The following is an 18,437-nucleotide window of genomic DNA, read 5'->3' on the forward strand; positions in this document are numbered from 1 at the left end:
GTTGTTTCGGTTCTCTTTCTGTTCTTTCTGTTCTTCCGGTTCTCTTTCTGTTCTTTCGGTTCTCTTTCTGTTCTTTCTGTTCTTTCTGTTCTTTCTGTTCTTTCTGTTCTTTCTGTTCTTTCTGTTCTTTCTGTTCTTTCTGTTCTTTCTGTTCTTTCTGTTCTTTCTGTTGTTTCGGTGCTCTTTCTGTTCTTTCTGTTCTTTCGGTTCTCTTTCTGTTCTTTCGGTTCTCTTTCTGTTCTTTCTGTTCTTTCTGTTCTTTCTGTTCTTTCTGTTCTTTCTGTTCTTTCTGTTCTTTCTGTTCTTTCTGTTCTTTCTGTTCTTTCTGTTCTTTCTGTTCTTTCTGTTCTTTCTGTTCTTTCTGTTCTTTCTGTTCTTTCTGTTCTTTCTGTTCTTTCTGTTCTTTCTGTTCTTTCTGTTCTTTCTGTTCTTTCTGTTCTTTCTGTTCTTTCTGTTCTTTCTGTTCTTTCTGTTCTTTCTGTTCTTTCTGTTCTTTCTGTTCTTTCTGTTCTTTCTGTTCTTTCTGTTCTTTCTGTTCTTTCTGTTCTTTCTGTTCTTTCTGTTCTTTCTGTTCTTTCTGTTCTTTCTGTTCTTTCTGTTCTTTCTGTTCTTTCTGTTCTTTCTGTTCTTTCTGTTCTTTCTGTTCTTTCTGTTCTTTCTGTTCTTTTTGTTCTCTCTGTTTTTTATGTTTTTTCTGTTCTTTCTGTTCTTTCTGTTCTTTCTGTTCTTTCTGTTCTTTCTGTTCTTTCTGTTCTTTCTGTTCTTTCTGTTCTTTCTATTCTTTCTGTTCTTTCTGTTCTTTCTGTTCTTTCTGTTCTTTCTGTTCTTTCTGTTCTTTCTGTTCTCTCTGTTCTTTCTGTTCTTTATGTTCTTTCTGTTCTTTCTGTTCTTTCTGTTCTTTCTGTTCTTTCTGTTCTTTCTGTTCTTTCTGTTCTTTCTGTTCTTTCTGTTCTTTCTGTTCTTTCTGTTCTTTCTGTTCTTTCTGTTCTTTCTGTTCTTTCTGTTCTTTCTGTTCTTTCTGTTCTTTCTGTTCTTTCTGTTCTTTCTGTTCTTTCTGTTCTTTCTGTTCTTTCTGTTCTTTCTGTTCTTTCTGTTCTTTCTGTTCTTTCTGTTCTTTCTGTTCTTTCTGTTCTTTCTGTTCTCTCTGTTCTTTATGTTTTTTCTGTTCTTTCTCTTCTTTCTGTTCTTTCTGTTCTTTCTGTTCTCTCTGTTCTTTATGTTTTTTTCTGTTCTTTCTGTTCTTTCTGTTCTTTCTGTTCTTTCTGTTCTTTCTGTTCTTTCTGTTCTTTCTGTTCTTTCTGTTCTTTCTGTTCTTTCTGTTCTTTCTGTTCTTTCTATTCTTTCTGTTCTTTCTGTTCTTTCTGTTCTTTCTGTTCTTTCTGTTCTTTCTGTTCTTTCTGTTCTTTCTGTTCTTTCTGTTCTTTCTGTTCTTTCTGTTCTTTCTGTTCTTTCTGTTCTTTCTGTTCTTTCTGTTCTTTCTGTTCTTTCTGTTCTTTCTGTTCTTTCTGTTCTTTCTGTTCTTTCTGTTCTTTCTGTTCTTTCTGTTCTTTCTGTTCTTTCTGTTCTTTCTGTTCTTTCTGTTCTTTCTGTTCTTTCTGTTCTTTCTGTTCTTTCTGTTCTTTCTGTTCTTTCTGTTCTTTCTGTTCTTTCTGTTCTTTCTGTTCTTTCTGTTCTTTCTGTTCTTTCTGTTCTCTCTGTTCTTTATGTTTTTTCTGTTCTTTCTGTTCTTTCTGTTCTTTCTGTTCTTTCTGTTCTTTCTGTTCTTTCTGTTCTTTCTGTTCTTTCTGTTCTTTCTGTTCTTTCTGTTCTTTCTGTTCTTTCTGTTCTTTCTGTTCTTTCTATTCTTTCTGTTCTTTCTGTTCTTTCTGTTCTTTCTGTTCTTTCTGTTCTTTCTGTTCTTTCTGTTCTTTCTGTTCTTTCTGTTCTTTCTGTTCTTTCTGTTCTTTCTGTTCTCTTCTCTATTCTATTTATCTAATCAGTGTTTGAATAACAGTCTAGTTTTCATCAAGCTGTGGAAAAAGACAAGTTTAGTGTCCTGATAAAAAAGTAACGGTGAAATTTAATGATTTACGGTATTATCTATTTCCAAACCTAAAAAGGGTTTTCCCGGGAAAGAAACATGCGTCGAAGGCTGAGGTCATTTCAGAAATGGAAGCCTATTTTGAAGGCTTTGACCAATTTTTTTCAAGATTTTCAAAATGTTGGAGGACCGATGGGTCAAGTGCATCGCTCTGGATGGAGACTATACTGAAGAATAAAACAGTTTTCACGGTGGAAAATCAACTTTTTTTTCGTTAGAATCGAATTATTGAAACTGATCGATGTTTTGACAGTTTTCGTCCATTTTAAATTTCACTACCGGACACCAATCTCGCTGTATGTGCCATTGGTTTTAACGAGACGTGAATCAAATTGAAATGCCTGCCTTTATTCGAAAATTCGGTTGTTCCAAATAATGAACGAAATAACAAAACCATCACGAGAACATACATTTCTTGTCAGTTCACGATTTGCCGCATTGTGTGTGATAAAACCCTTTCCGGAACCGATAAATGACCGTCCATAAAACGCTGACGCTGGCTGGTTGTTGGCGTTGGCGTTCTACCAAAAACAAAAGATTTTTCCACGCCATTGCCATAACCAATTTATGGCTGTGTACAACCCTCATGGGTAATTTACTCACACACACACACACACACAGGGCTAGAAGTACGCCGCTCATAATTAAAAAGGCATTTATTTCTGCTTTTTTTTCGTTGTTGTCTTCGAACGGTTTAATGGTTTTATTGATTATGATCGTGTTTATTGTCAAGCGAGTAGGTTCTGGTTTATGCCATACTTAACGAGTGTTTAATAGATGGGATTTTGATAGTGAAGGGATAACCACGTTTTAATCAGAGAGAAACATAATTACTTTATTTTGAGCCTATATCAAACGAACGAACAAAACCTAATCTTCAATTACATTTCCGGGTTAGAATTCGAGCCTTCCGAAAAAGATGATTAGCAAACGATATCAGAATATGCCGTTCTAAAGCCACTGCTTGACAGTTGCTAGCTGGTAGTTGCTGCAACAATAGGCTGGCAGTACGCTCCAGATATTTTGAGTTGAAGTCAGTTCTCACTATCCATCAACCTGTCAGAGGAAAACACTGCACATCTCTTCCGGACGTCGGATCATCCTTTACCAATTAACACACCACAAACAGCATCATTCTGCATTTTCTTAAAATTGCTCCATCGCTCACAACCGGTGCCCGAATAATCTTGCATAACAAGAGGCAAAGGCATGACGAGGTAAAGCCGGAAAAGCCCAGCAACATCGCATCGTGTGCACACTGAGGTCACCAGCCCGATGTACCACACACAAACAAAGTTATCTAAGCTCGTTAGAACTTGCTCTCGAGCCAGAAGTGAGTGTGCAGCATCATTCCGGTTCCCCGGGTGTTGTTGAGGCGAAAAGGGTTTCGATTCCCGTTCCGTCCCGTCGCACCGCACCGACTGTCAGACTGCCAAGCTGCTTGCTGTCACATCCGCACATTCATCTTTCACTGCTACTTTATAATCAACATTTGCTCCAGGTGCATCACTCGTCGCTTCCTGTATCGAGCTCGGACGAAAAAGTTTCCACCAGTAACACTGAAATGGCTCTCGAAAGATGTCCGGGGTCGGGACTTTTCCCCGGGCCCGGCCCGGCAAGATTGCAGTCGGGTTTTGAAGTGATGATGATTGTATTCCCACTTTAATGTTTTTCTAATGCCGGCAAAAGCTGGAAACCATGACAAAATTTAATTGCAACAACACAAGACGGGGCCGGCCGAGCATATTCGCTTCCAATGTGCGAACCAACCCGCTGTGGATGTGTCAATTCTTCTTGACGGCAACGGGATTCTGGATGTTGCTACGATGATGATGACGGAACATCTCCTGCTGTTTAATGTGCAAAGTAATCACCCTTCGTCGGATTTGTCGTGTGCGGTTCGAGTTGTGAGCTTAACTTTGCTTGCTGCAGAGGACGAGAGAGGGGGGGGGGGGGGGGGGAATTTCATGTAATCCATTTCCGCGCAACCTTTATGGTCCTGATCGGATCAAAACCCAGAGCACTTGGCCCTGCCAAGTCGAGTCTGGCACTCTCAAATGGAAACGAAAACGACAACGACGACGGTGACGATGAAGATGTGTGAAATAAACAGGATAATTAAACAAGTTGTTACGGCGCATTTTTTTGCGAAATAAAGTTTCCATCTTCAACGTGTGGTGGTGACATGTTGTGTAATGTGACGATTATTTTTAAAGTTTCCTTACAGAGCAACCGAATCTTAATGTTAAGACAGCAAAATAAAGCTCGTTGTGTTTTCGTGAAAATAAAAGCGGTTGAGTAATTTCGCAAACCGAAATTTTGTAAATTTAGGGAGATTTTGTGATCACTTCTAACATATGTAGAAAAATAGAAGTAATTCATTACACTTGTTTACACTCTTCTCTAACCACTTGTGCAGTTGTTTATTCGTTTTCATTAATTTGTTTCGAACTGCGTGGACTTTGAGCACAACAACGTCGAAAAATTCTGTACAAATAGTGCCCAGAACGCGGACTGTCACTGAGAAAGATAGCAAAAATGGAAGGAATAAGTGAAAAAGCCGTGCGAAATGCAATCAGGAAGTTCGGTGAGGATAACACCTTTGATGATAAACCGAAAACGGGTCGAAAAAAGGTCCTGCTAAAACTCAGTTGGATAAACGTATACTGAAGGCGTTCGAGCAAAAGAAGGAGGTCTCAGTTCGGATGTGGCCAAAAAAGTGGGCATTTCGAAGTCAAATGTTCTTCGTGCTAAAGAACGTTTGAATCTTCGAACCTATAAGAAGCAAAACAACCAAAACGTAGTCCGAAATAAGAAGCATCGATCAGGCCGAGGGTTCGAAAGCTGTACAATACGATTCTTGCAGGAAATTTGAACTGCATAATCATGGACGACGAAACCTACGTGAAACTCGATTACAAATCCTTGCCTGGACCACAATATTATACTTGCCTGGACCACAATACAATATTATAATATTATATGCGAGAAGGGCAAGTGTTAAACCAGTCCGAGACATCGATCGAAGTCGAAAAATTTGGTAAGAAAGCTATGGTCTGGCAAGCAATTTGTTGCTGCGGTAAGATTTCGAAACCCTTCATCACCACTGCTTCAATGAACAGCGAAATATACATCAAGGAATGTTTTAAAAAACGACTTCTACCCATGATTCGAAGCCACAAGGATCCTGTTGTCTTCTGGCCAGATCTAGCTTCTTGCCACTACTCGAAATCAACGGTAGAATGGTATACTACCAAAAATGTCACTTTCGTCCCCAAAGACATGAATCCACCAAATTGCCCACAACTTCGACCAATTGAGGAATTTTGGGCATTAACGAAGGCACATCTTAGGAAACATGTCTCGGCAGCCGAAACCATTCAACAGTTTTGGAAAAGATTGGATAAAAGTGTCAAAACTTGTCACCAAAAAGTGTGTACGGAATTTAATGAGGAACGTTCGCAAGAAGGTGCGCCAGCTAGTGTATAATGGCTAAGTAGCAAATGTTGAGAATAATATTCTGTTGTAGTCTAATATTATCAGTATATCGAATAAAATCTAACACTTGTGAATTATTTACAGCGAAATCAAAGTGCGTCCATACTTTCTGGGACAGTCTTTGGATATGACATAGGTTTGATGCTTCATTTTGCTTCATATCTAAAAAAATAGTCTAGTAGGTTGGAGTATAATCTCATAATGGTTTTATTAGGAGTTTGAGGTGTTTAAAGTTGTTATGCTATATTAATGAAGTGACACTGAAAACTACTACAAGAATTTATTAAGTTGAATTTGTTACTTGATTCCCTTTTCTGCTTCAATTCACCCACACTGAAAGACATGATTCGCTGTTCTCTATTTATATCCGAAATAAGACTCTTTCTAAATAATTCAAAAACAAGGTTTCTTTCAACGGCATATTGATATAATACAAAGTAGTTAGAAGACTTAGAGTTTCCAGAAGTGAATATATAGGATCAATATGATGAATGGAATTACCATACGTAATTCAAAATATGAATCATTATGTTCATTAGATTCATTTCAACAATAATTTTACTTGCTATTGAATAGAAAACAATTACTTAACACATGGATCAATAAGTCCCGAGACTAACAATGGAAACAAATTTTTTTTGCAATTTTTTTTTTATTCATCAACATAATCACCTTTAAGGGTGATACAATGGTTCCGAGGTTTTTCCAATTTTTCAATACCATGTTTATAAAAAAATGTATCTTTCGCTTCAAAATAAGCTTCAGTTTCAGCGATGACCTCCTCATTTGAGCCAAATCTTTTTCCCTGGAGCATTTTTTTAAGATCAGCAAAGAGCCAGTAGTCACTGGAGGCTAAATCTGGCGAGTATGGGGGGGTGGGGAAGCAGATCAAAGCCCAATTCGTTCAATTTCGCCATTGTTTTCATCGACTTGTGACAGGGTGCAGTGTCTTGATGAAAAAGGATTTTTTTCTCTGCATGTGCGGTCGTTTTTTTTTTTGCGATTCCCTCCTTCAAACGAACCAGTAATTCAAAATATAATAATCACTGTTGATCGATTTACCTTTTTCGAGATAGTCAATGAAAATCACGCTATGCGTATCCCAAAAAACTGACGCCATGACTTTGCCAGCTGACTGCTGCGTTTTCGGACGCTTCGGACGGCTTTCGCCTGCTGTGCGCCACTCAGATGACTGCTGCTTCGACTCTGGAGTGTAGTGATGTATCCATGTTTTTTTTTTTTTGTTGCGAGTAAATAGCGATAAACTGCTTTCTGAATCATCGACTCGTTGCTGTTTTTGTTTCATCGAAAGCAATCGCGGCACCCACTTGGAAAAAACCTTTTTCATGCTCAATTTTTCATGAAGGATAGTAAATACACTTCCATATGATATCTGTGTCACCTCAGCAATCTCACGGAGCTTCATTTTATGATCTTTCATTATAATTTTTGTCACTTCACTCACATTTTCCGGTGTAACGGCTTCACCCGAGCGTTCCGCGTCATTTGTTTCGGTACGACCACGTTTAAACTCGGCGAACCACCGACAAATCGTTGCTTTTGATGGACAAGAGTCCGGATAACATTTTTCAATCCATTGTTTCGCTTGCACGGTGTTTTTACCCATTAAAAAACAATGTTTTATCAAAACACGAAACTCGGTTTTTTCCATTTTTTAAACAAACTACAAAACGACTTTACTCCAACCTCGATAACTCAGCTGTTTCTGGTCGGATCGACTTAAAATTTTGACCCGTTTCAAACAAAGGTTAGTACTCTAGAAAGACGTGGTTACTGGTTTACTACGAGCGCCATCTCTGCTTTAGTCTCGGGACTTATTGATCCATGTGTTAATAGTGCTGATTTTATGTATAAATATGAATATATTATATTTCTTATTTGTATTTCAAAACTTCACCAAATTCATGAAGATTTCTTGGTTTGACTGCTTTTTGAAGATATGCTACAACGTTGATAAAGTATATAAGTTTTTTGTTGCTTGAAGTTTAAGAAGAAGGAAATATTGTTTCGCGAGTTCACCATCGCCCGCTAATGGCGCTGGTGGCAGTAAACAGGGAGGTGATTTTGCACAGTATAACGATAAATGACCGTAGTACGGAAATCATCGTTGTGTCATGATGCTCGCGTGATACCACCGTAATTCAGGGTGACAGACATGTAATTTAATGGCGTAGCATAGCACAAATGCATTCAAGCAGTGTTGCTAACTTTTTATTAGGGAATTAAAATCCACATTCACAAAATGTAAGCAATTTTTCATAAAACGTTGGTGAAAAATTGATATTTGACTAATATTTTATCCAAAAACCTGTTTTAATCCACGTAGTGGTGTAATGATGCCTTTCTCATATCCATCATACTATCATATATAATACTGTGGTATTCTTCAAAATAATTTTCTTCGATTCTTAAAAGAATAACCGAAATCGGTTTGTTTGACCGTCTACTGATAAAAACCATCAATAGGAAAAGATTTGAGGTCGATTTAGAAATTTTTTTTAAGGTTTTTCCCCATTTTCAGTGATGGTATACAATTTTTAACCCACTTTACCCCATAATCCGGAACCGGGAGTCGGATCCAAATAATATTCAGGAATTTAGTATTGGACCACAAGACCTTTCATTTGAATCAAAGTTTGTGAAAATCGGTTCAGCCATCTCTGAGAAGAAGCTAGTGAAAAAACGTTACACACACACACACACACACACACACACACACACACACACACACACACACACACACACACACACACACACACACACACACACACACACACACACACACACACACACACACACACACACACACACACACACACACCACACAGAGAGAGAGAGAGAGAGAGAGAGAGAGAGAGAGAGAGAGGAGAGAGAGAGAGAGAGAGAGAGAGAGAGAGAGAGAGAGAGAGAGAGAGAGAGAGAGAGAGAGAGAGAGAGAGAGAGAGAGAGAGAGAGAGAGAGAGAGAGAGAGAGAGAGAGAGAGAGAGAGAGAGAGAGGAGAGAGAGAGAGAGAGAGAGAGAGAGAGAGAGAGAGAGAGAGAGAGAGAGATGAGAGAGAGAGAGAGGAGAGAGGAGAGAGAGAGAGAGAGAGAGAAGAGAGAGAGAGAGAGAGAGAGAGAGAGAGAGAGAGAGAGAGAGAGAGGAGAGAGAGAGGAGAGAGAGAAGAGAGAGAGAGAGAGAGAGAGAGAAGAGAGAGAGAAGAGAAGAGAGAGAGAGAGAGAGAGAGATTTTTGCGTACTCGACGAACTGAGTCGAATGGTATATGACACTCGGCCCTCCGGGCCTCGGTTCAAAAGCCGGTTTTCACAGTGATTGCATAACCTTTCTATATGAGAAAGGCAAAACCAGGCTTAGCTTTCATTTGAGAATAAATTATTGCTAAAAAAGATCAATCTTGAAGTGGCTTGAACCACTTTGATAACTGGTTGCACTGCATATATGAATATACATAGATCTATGAAATACGTTCCAAATAAATCGTACGTAATACACAAATTACCAACACAAGTTAACTTGGTTCACTCTTGATATTTAAGGGTTGAGGCCAGTAGGTCGCGTGTAACCACGTGTCTCGCTCTGCGTATTACATTGCTCTCTCGCATATTTACAAAACGACCTTCGATGGGCCGGGTGACCCGAAAAGTTTCGATATTTTCGGTTACAAGTTTGCATAAAATGTGTCTGCATCCAATAAAGTTACCGCTTGTTTGGCAGCCTTGATGAGCCGAGTTTATTTCTCTCTCTCATGTTTCGTTACGTTACCAGGAAACTGGAGCAGACACAATGACGCGTGCTTAGAAATCGACTTACCTTCACAAAAAAATAACATTCACTTCATTTTTATCGTGACAACATATATGTTTTTATGCACTAATCGCATCTAAATTAAATTATCTAGACATTGTCAGAATAGATTTTGGATCCATGCTTTTTTTAGGTCCACGTTTTTTATTTACGCGTTTTCGCAATTAACACAGTTTTTGATGAGGGTTTAAAAAAGTACTCTGTCATTTTTTTGATAAAAATTTAAAAACTTGAACAGGTTGTCTGTAAGAAAACGATTTAAAGTTTGAAAGCGCACATAATAAGTGACTAATTTTTTTTAACACGCTAGTGTACTTTGCTAAATCATTTTTAACGAACTATTGGTTACTTGGGCTAAATACAAATTATAAATATATCCTACTCTACCGAATGTACTACTCTAGGAGAAACACTTATCAACATTGTGTTAAGTTTATCGATATATAAATTCAGGTTAGTGATCTATTTTATCGATTACCGGAAGCAAGAAACGTCTTTTAGGTCGAAGCCATAAGAGAGGGATCTCTATTCAGTGCATTGACTCAAAGGATGGGATGACAATCGATTTATGCTTAACAAAAGTATTTCACATCTTCACATTAATTTTTGGAGATATTTCTATTTGGGCTGAAGCGAATGTGTGTCGAATTCCGTGGATTGTAGAATAAGTAATCAGAAAAATAATTGAGGCAAATGTTAACCACTTAGTCGTTTGACATTTCTGCTGTCCAAAAACATAATTTCGAATAAATAAATTTTGAGCGAGACGAAGTTCGACGGATCAGCTAGTAATGTTAATAATTCAATGGCAATGGTAGAATAAAAATATTCATAGTTGATTAGCTTATTTTGATTTATTATGCGATGTGATTATTGGGCTTGAGTTCCAATCCCCTCAAATAATACCAGTAGCGTTTTGAAATGGATGTTATCGAAAAAAATCAACCAAATACAGATTCGTTTCCAAGCGAAGAGAACCACAGCGAAACACCGTGCGTCTCCTTCAGATCCCGAGAAAAAAGAAACGAGAAATAATATCCCACGCTAGCCTGCTGCTGGTTCGATTCGGTTCGATTGTACATCCGAAAACGGAACCGGAGCCCGGCACGTTCCAGATCTGCAGGATGGCGGAACCGACACCGATAACAATGAGCACGTTCGGCTGGGCCCCCTTGATGACGATTATTCCCAGCGGAGATTTACCGAAGGTTAATCGTTTATTCAGTGTTCCCACCGGAATGCGATCCACTTTCCACTTTCGGAGTTCTTCATTCGTTTTTGTTCGGAGGGAATTCCGACGCCAGAAGTCGGAATAGCATGTTGATGGCCACTGGAAGGAAATGCCAGTTGGATGGGCAAACCAAACGAAAAAAATGAAAGAGAGAGAAAGAGGGAACATTTATTCACGATAGAATCAATAAGCAGTCATTTGTCGCTGTCATTCCGAAAGTTGCTGCATTGGGGCAGGAACCGAATGGCCACATGCCGCGATGCGGTGTGGTGCGGTGCGGTTTCTGACAAGGGGAGATATTCCTGTTTGCTTGTGCTACATCGAAATACACCGAAATTTGGAGAAGGCGAATCAGGTCTTGTGTGTTGAATATGAATATTCATTCAGCGAATTCGTGACCGGAGTAATCCTGCTGTTTTGCCGGATTCGTCCCGGGGAAAAGTTTAATTGTTATCTGTAAAAGTTCGTTCCTAATTGTTGTGTAACTTTGCTCATAGACGCCAACTTTGCGCTCGGTAAACAGTGTGAAAGGTGATGTTCGTTTGTGTTTACTTACCAATTCTCGCCTCCGTCAAATTAACACAGCATATTGCAGCCCAGCATACCCATGTTAAGGCGACGACCGGGAAGACCTTCAATCGTCTGTAGAGGTCCATTTTAAGTTGCCCAGGTAATCCATTATGTTTCATGCATTCGACATTTGGGTGGCCTTTGTTCCGTTAATCCTCTTGTTTCCCGCGTCCCGCTTGATCACAGTTCAACTAACTTCCTATTCGAAGGTGGAGTGTCAACTTTCCCGCACAGTCTCTTTAAGCTTCAAGTTCCGCGAAAGTGGCTCCGCATCCGCTCCGTCCGGGATGTTTGTTTTGAATTAAATCTCCAACCACACTTTTTCCGTCGTCACCAAACTTTTTCCAAGGCCGGTTGTTTCTTACAGAGCGTTTAAGCGGACTAACTTTGGCGGGGTTTGTCTCTGGGAAAATCTACCTGCTTCACAGGAAAACATATTTAACGAAACTTTTTTATTTCTTTTTCTCACATCCCCGGCGTAAGTCTTACGCGGGGTGGTGGTGGTGAAATAATTACTTCGTTTCAGGCTAATCACTTTCCATAATTACGCACACACGTGTAGGTTCTATTTTTGGTGCACTTGTTTTCTCCGAAGACTACTGACGGTGACGGTGGAGTGTCACGGTTGAAAAATAGACTGATTGGAAGGAAATTTAATCGAAAACTGCGTCACTTTATTTTGGATGTTTTTAAATTAGCCTCACACTCATTAGAATGTTCTGTTTACCGGTTTATGTTTTTAATTTGGCACCGAGAAAAAAACTAGCTGATCGTTGAAAACACTGCCCTTCAAAACCACGATTGATTGATGATAAGGCCTATTTGAAGTCTCCTTAGATATGAACCTGAAAAGAAAACAAAAATCAATATTCCAGTTAGCATTTTGTCATTGATTGTTTACTGAAACCGGTTCTGAATGCTTAAGCGGTATAATCAATCCCCCTCAATCTGAAAATTACCCGTCTCCCGTCTGTGCCCGCAAAGTTTCGCTCCCTAAAATAAAAAGTATTCGATAGCAGTATGAAATAAGCCAACCAATAGCAAAAAAAAAAGGCTACGCTTTGTTTAGTTCAACAAGCCACATTCCGTGCCTTCCAGGGGCCCGGCGGGGGCAGTCAATCAAACTTCCACCAACAAAAATAAGAAAAAAACATTGTGACCCCGGAAGGGACTCTGCCAGACCGTGCGCACGGGTTGATGTTATTGCATATTTTTGTTGTCCTTCGAACCCATAATTAAACCCGACCTCCCCCCAAACCGGATGTCAATGTCAAATCATGCGTCATATGACGTGTGTTTTTTTTTTTGTTGGTTGGGCTTTGTTTCTCTCGAAGACGACGACGAAGATAACGACGTCTGAAGGAAAAGCAATAATACGGACCAAACAAGAAATCAATCATGATTCAGTGGTTCGGATCGGTCCCGTTTTTTTTTCTTCGGTTTCTTTATTTTACTACCCACCGAATTTGCTGAAATCACGTAATATCGCTTCGGTTGTAGGCCAACTTGATCAATAAACCCTCGACGAAACAACGACGACGACGACGACGGAAGTGCAAACGGGTTTACGCCCTCGACCTTCGCATGTCCCAGCATTTTGTTTCCAATAAACCGCTCAAGCTTCCTTCTTCCTTCATCATTTGCCGGCGGGTTGCTTGTTTTCCCTGGCCAAAGTAGGTAAGCATTATTCCAGGGGAAAAATGGAAGCTAATAAATTCATGAGATAGAAAATTGGCCGGGTGTGAATTGAAAAAGTTTCAAAACTTCCTTTGTTAAGGTGACTATGGAAGCGAGCCACAAATGGCAACCAAGAAAACACCTACCCTCCCACTCCACCTTCCACTATTTTGCCATGCTCTTGATGTAAACAAACCATGAAACACATTTTTTCTACGCATAGGAGTAAACATGTTGCGTAGAATCGCTAATGCAATTTGGTGACATAATCATTCATCGTATTGATATATGTTTACGATAAACTATCAACTCTGAAGAATGATTTGTGCAAAACTTTTTCGGATCTTCATTAGAAGGTTTCTTCTTGGAATGTTATTATTTTTCACTCACCTCAAGATTTCAACTGCTGTTTATAGCTCTGTGACATAAGTAAGCTTTATGAAACATTTTTGAGTTGTTCTTCACCGGTAAACTTATCCTCTGATCTAAACATTTTATTATAAAACCTTTGAATAACTCACATTTCTGGTTTTGAAAATTTTACAAAAATCCACGATAAAAAGTTTGCCGGCCTGCTTTAGTATTGGTAATACCACCCTTTTATATTGGCAGTGATGCCATACATAATTAGAGAAAAAAAACCTTGCAATGCACTAAAAAATGGCATTATTTTCAATTAGTTGCACGTTGATATAGTTAGAATTACGGATGAAAATTACTTTCGTACGTCACCATCTAAAATTTCAATATTCTTAGAAAAACGATAACATTTCCCTTATTTCCATTCCAAACATTGCTTCCCCTCCAAGTTATCCGCAACCCTGTTGGCTTATTTACCGCCGCTATGGGATGCAAAAAAAAACAAACAATTCAAGTATTGCAATCTTTTCAAAATGCCTCGTCCATCTAGAAAGAGGAAAGCAGCGCTCATTCGCGAAAATCAATAGAAAAATAGCTGGAATACGTTGATAGAGTGTGTTTTGGGTAGTGAGTATGTGCGGGACTCATCAGTTCAAACAGTGGAAGAACTGCCAGAAGTGCCGGTTCAAAACAATACCACGGAATTTAGAAACTGTACTGGTTCCAATAATTTGGTATCAATAGGTAAAGTTTTTAGAATATTTTCGTCAATATATGAAATTATATCCTCAAATTTGCATGATAGATTTTTTCAGAGCAAATAGCCGATTTGTCATCAAGCCCTCTCTTCAAGTGCCACTTGAATGTCCTTTGGGTGAGGTTGCTTTCCTGGTTTGTATTTTTTGAATATGGGAGCTTCATATGTAACATGTCCGAGGAAGGTTGCTGTTTAAAAATATATTGTAACAGCTTCCTTTTTACTATGTAATATAAGAAAAATGCCAAGAACCAAGCGAAGGCAAACAGTAAACTATCTTCTTTGGCACAATCATTACATTCTTGTGGTCGCATGATTGCAATTTGTTAACTCCAGAATGAGCATGAAGATGAGATAAGTCTACTCTGTTCTGCTAGGTGCTATTACTATATGAAAAAGTATTGTTTCACCAATACTTTTACATTTATTTTCCTTGGCTTCTGTCCACGGTCACCTTAATGGATCGATACTTCATCAATGGCCCGACAGTAGCTTTCAAACGAGCATAAGTTTGTTCAAATCGGTTCAGCCATCTCTGAGAAAATTGAGCGCGTATAAATATCTTCGAAAATTGCTTACTCACAGACATTTTTCGATCTCGTCGAACTGAGTCGAATGGTATATAACTTATATGGGTCTCCGAGGCTCCGTTCGAAAGTCGGGTTTTCGAGCAATTCTAATACCTTTCAATAGAGAAAAGCAAAAAAGACACATGCAACGAGCATGGCCGGCGCTTCATCGGGATAAAAATAAATTCTGGAAGCGGGATAAAAATAAACAGCGCAATCGCCGGCTTCAGGAAAAACAGAGTAAAACAAATGACTACGTCAACTTCAACACAAACAATTAGAGCAACAGTAACAAAACCAAAAATTAAATATCCAATATCAATAACGTCACCTGCAACAACAATAAAATTAAGGAGTATATCAAAAGTAGTTAGTAACATTCAAACAGTTATTACTCTGAAATGGCTTAATTTTTTGCAGCGTGTTTTGCGGTGACATGTTTGTTTACATGTCAATAACAGCTGCGCAATCGATTGGGTTCGGTACGGTTTATCGTTTCAATGATGGGTCGAATTGATCCGGAAACGCGGAAGAAAATTCTGCACACTTGGTGCTCAGAAAGTGGTGTCACGTACAACGAAATTGCAAAACGGGTGAAAGTGCACCACACCAGTGTCAACAATATTATCGAGAAGTTCGGTAAGACCCTTTCCATGAAGGATTTGCCCCGATTCGGTACGAAAACGGGTCCCAGCCAGCCCGGCCGGGACTAAAAAGTAGTTGAGTACATCAGGAAAAATCCATCGGCGTCGACGCGGAATTTGGCCAAGCAGTTCAACACCAGCATCGGGATGATTCAACGGATCAAAGTTCGGAACTCCCTGAAAACGCACAAGAAACAGAAGGTGCCGAAAAAGTCCCTGGCACAGCAAGTTCAGGCCAAAACAAGAGCGCGAGAACTGTATAACCGGATTCTACAGAATAAAGACGGATGCATCCTGATCGATGACGAAACCTACACCAAGGAAGACTCTCGAGCGCTGCCCGGACCGCAATATTATACGAAATCGGTGTACCAGGATCTGAACGACGCTGACACCACGGTGGCGATGGAAAAGTTTGGACAGAAGGTGTTGGTCTGGCAAGCAATTTGTACCTGTGGTTTGCGGTCGTCGATTTTCTTCACGAAGGGCACAATTAACGCCAAGGTGTACGAGGAAGAATGTTTGAAGAAGAGAATGCTGCCACTGTACAGAAAGCATAAGGCTCCTCCTCTCTTCTGGCCGGATTTGGCTTCAGCCCACTACGCCAACTCCGTTCTACAGTGGTTGTCAAAAAATAATGTACAATTCGTGGAAAAGGACATCAACCCACCGAACTGCCCGGATCTTCTGCCAATTGAAAGGTATTGGGCAATTGTCAAGCGGCACTTTCGGAAGGAAGGTACAGTGTCCCAAAACAACTGGACAGCTGCCACCAGGAAAGTCACAAAAGTAACTGTGCAGAATTTAATCAAGAATGTCAAGTCCAAAGTGCGAGCGTTTCACAGAAACTAGGATTTTCCTCAATATAATCAGTGAAATGCATAAAAATGTAATTTTTCTGCAATATAACGAAAACTGATGTCAAAATATGTTTTTTTTTCGCTTTTTTATTCAATAATCAATGTTGCTAATTACTTTTCGATACACTCCTTAGTCAACCTCTACCATCGGTTATCCATAATGCCGTACCTTCGGACAAGGAATTACGGGCAGCAGCGTGTATTCAATTTTCTGGACAACGAAGTACAAATGTCAGTATTACCTCAATATTTGTTAACTTCAAAAAGGGCAAAACAATCAACCCTTATCGGAAAACCCCAGCTGAAAGCAGCAACAATAAATCTACAGTACAACACCCAGAATACAACACCGCCGAACCATCACCAATCGGAGTCAACTGCACTGGCGCAATTTCGTTCGTCGGTACGAATGACAGTTAATTCGAACTAGACCCCATGCGGCCACCTATTGTGCGACTGACTCTTCAAATCTACACGGAACGACCGAAATTAGCTCTGCGCCTAATTCGTATTACTGTTTTTGAATTAGTTGATTCTAACAACAAAATTTCCAAAATAACTATAAAATTAGTTAAAATGTAGAATTTACTGTGCTGAAAAAAACTCTTATTTTTAGAGAATGTGTTTAGTTGGCGAATATTCTGGACACAAACCAGCAATATTTCAATCCAACACGAAATTCTCATTGACAACTAATTTCGTTATTAAAATCAGAAACTTTGATTCTATTTATCTATCACCGTCATTACTGAAGGACAGCAGTGTCAAAGCAAAACAATCCATTAAAAAGCTAAAAGGGACAGTCTTGTTGAAACTGCTCGCAAATTGTTTAGATGTTTTTCGCATGTGTTACGATATATCCCTATATAATTTTCTAAACCGATATGTAAAAATGACGTAAACTGTTAGTGGAAAGTGTATTTATTCAGAATTTGTGCGCACTTGAAGCGATTGTGCGTAATAATGTTTTTACGCGGAACAGTGATGTGAATTTCGAATGTTTCACTCTAATTGTGATGAAGGTTTTTTGTATCTTCAAACCTTCCGAGCTGCGCCGTCCGGTGTACTATTTGTATTCGGTTTTTGTTTTCCGAGTGCTCAAAGTTTTCAGTGAGAATGAAGAAACAGTGATTTAGAAGAAAAAAAATTCAAAAAGATGTTTACGTTTCGTTTATGTCTTTTTCTCCAACACAACATCGTATTTATACCTGCCAATATAGAAAAGACAACCGCGTCTGAATTTTTTTCGGCAGTAGTGTGCCATCTAGTGGCTAGTAGTCATTAAGGTGTTACCGTTTCGGTGACAGGGCGCCATATAGCTGCAGATTGCAGAAGCCAATTCAACTATTCATATTGGTTGAAAACAACATTATATTTCTTTAATTCAACTAAAAAATTAGTTGACTGGATATGAAGTGTGCCTTAGCTAAGAAATGACAGTACGTTTAATTTGTGAATTCAACTAAAAAAAATAGTCATTTCAACAAATATTTTATTATTTTTAAGGGAATGAGAATAAAAAATCTAAATCAGCAAAAGTAAGATTTTTTTAGTTGTCTCAAAAAATAACTAACTAAAATCAGCAAATCAACTAAATTTTTCGCGAAAATGCTGATTTCGGTCGTTCCGTGTAGCATACATGAAAGACCAATCTTCCAACGTCTGCATCGACGGACAAACTCCAACTGGTATAAAAATGTTGTGCATCTTCACTGAAGTACATCCAGAATATAGACTTAAGCCGGACGAAGCCGTAGCAGACCTCGACGCATACCGAAATTATTTGTCCAGCCGATTTTTCGGAACAAATGACGCCCTTTGACGAAGAAATAGACACAGAAATTGATAATGTAAGTATAAAAAGTGTACCGAAAATAAGCTATCCAGTTACATTTGTGTTGTACGCATGTATTTGTGATGGTTTTTTATGCTCAGATCACAGCATGCTGTGCGTTTAGTTGTCAGCTTTCGTTTGCTTACTTTTTAGTGCGGTGGAAATTCTGCGTTGTCAAAATTTCGCGTATAGAAAAAGAAGTGAAAATTAAGGTTCTGGACACATGGCTAAGTGAGAAAGGTATTACTCTGCGAAAATTGGCGAAGCGGTTTGGAATTCATCATGCCAGTGTTAAAACCATCATTAATAAGTTTGGGGAACACTATTCTCTGGATGAGCTAACAGGAAGAGACAGAAAACCCGATTCTTCAAATTCGAAACTGGTCCAGAAAGTGGTATCTCTAATCATGAAGAACTAATCAATGTCAATACGTGATTTGGCCAAAAAAGCAGAAACGAGTGTCGGAATGATACAGCGTATCAAGAGGCGAAATCACCTGAAGACCAACAAGAAGCAGAAAATCTCGAAACA

General features: G+C 39.1%; 1 protein-coding gene across 1 annotated transcript in view; it reads right to left on the minus strand.

Moving 5' to 3' along the window:
* The window catches only part of LOC131437484 (acid sphingomyelinase-like phosphodiesterase 3b), a 241,104-nt gene that overhangs the window by 167,028 nt on the left and 55,639 nt on the right, over window positions 1–18,437 (minus strand). Inside the window, exon 2 of the mRNA XM_058606862.1 lies at window positions 11,191–12,049. Within this exon, the coding sequence (XP_058462845.1) occupies window positions 11,191–11,323 (133 nt within the window). The 5' untranslated portion in view covers window positions 11,324–12,049. The remainder of the gene's footprint in view (window positions 1–11,190; window positions 12,050–18,437) is intronic.

The sequence above is a fragment of the Malaya genurostris genome, chromosome 3 (genome assembly GCF_030247185.1).
Source record: "Malaya genurostris strain Urasoe2022 chromosome 3, Malgen_1.1, whole genome shotgun sequence".
Taxonomy (NCBI): Eukaryota; Metazoa; Arthropoda; class Insecta; order Diptera; family Culicidae; genus Malaya; species Malaya genurostris.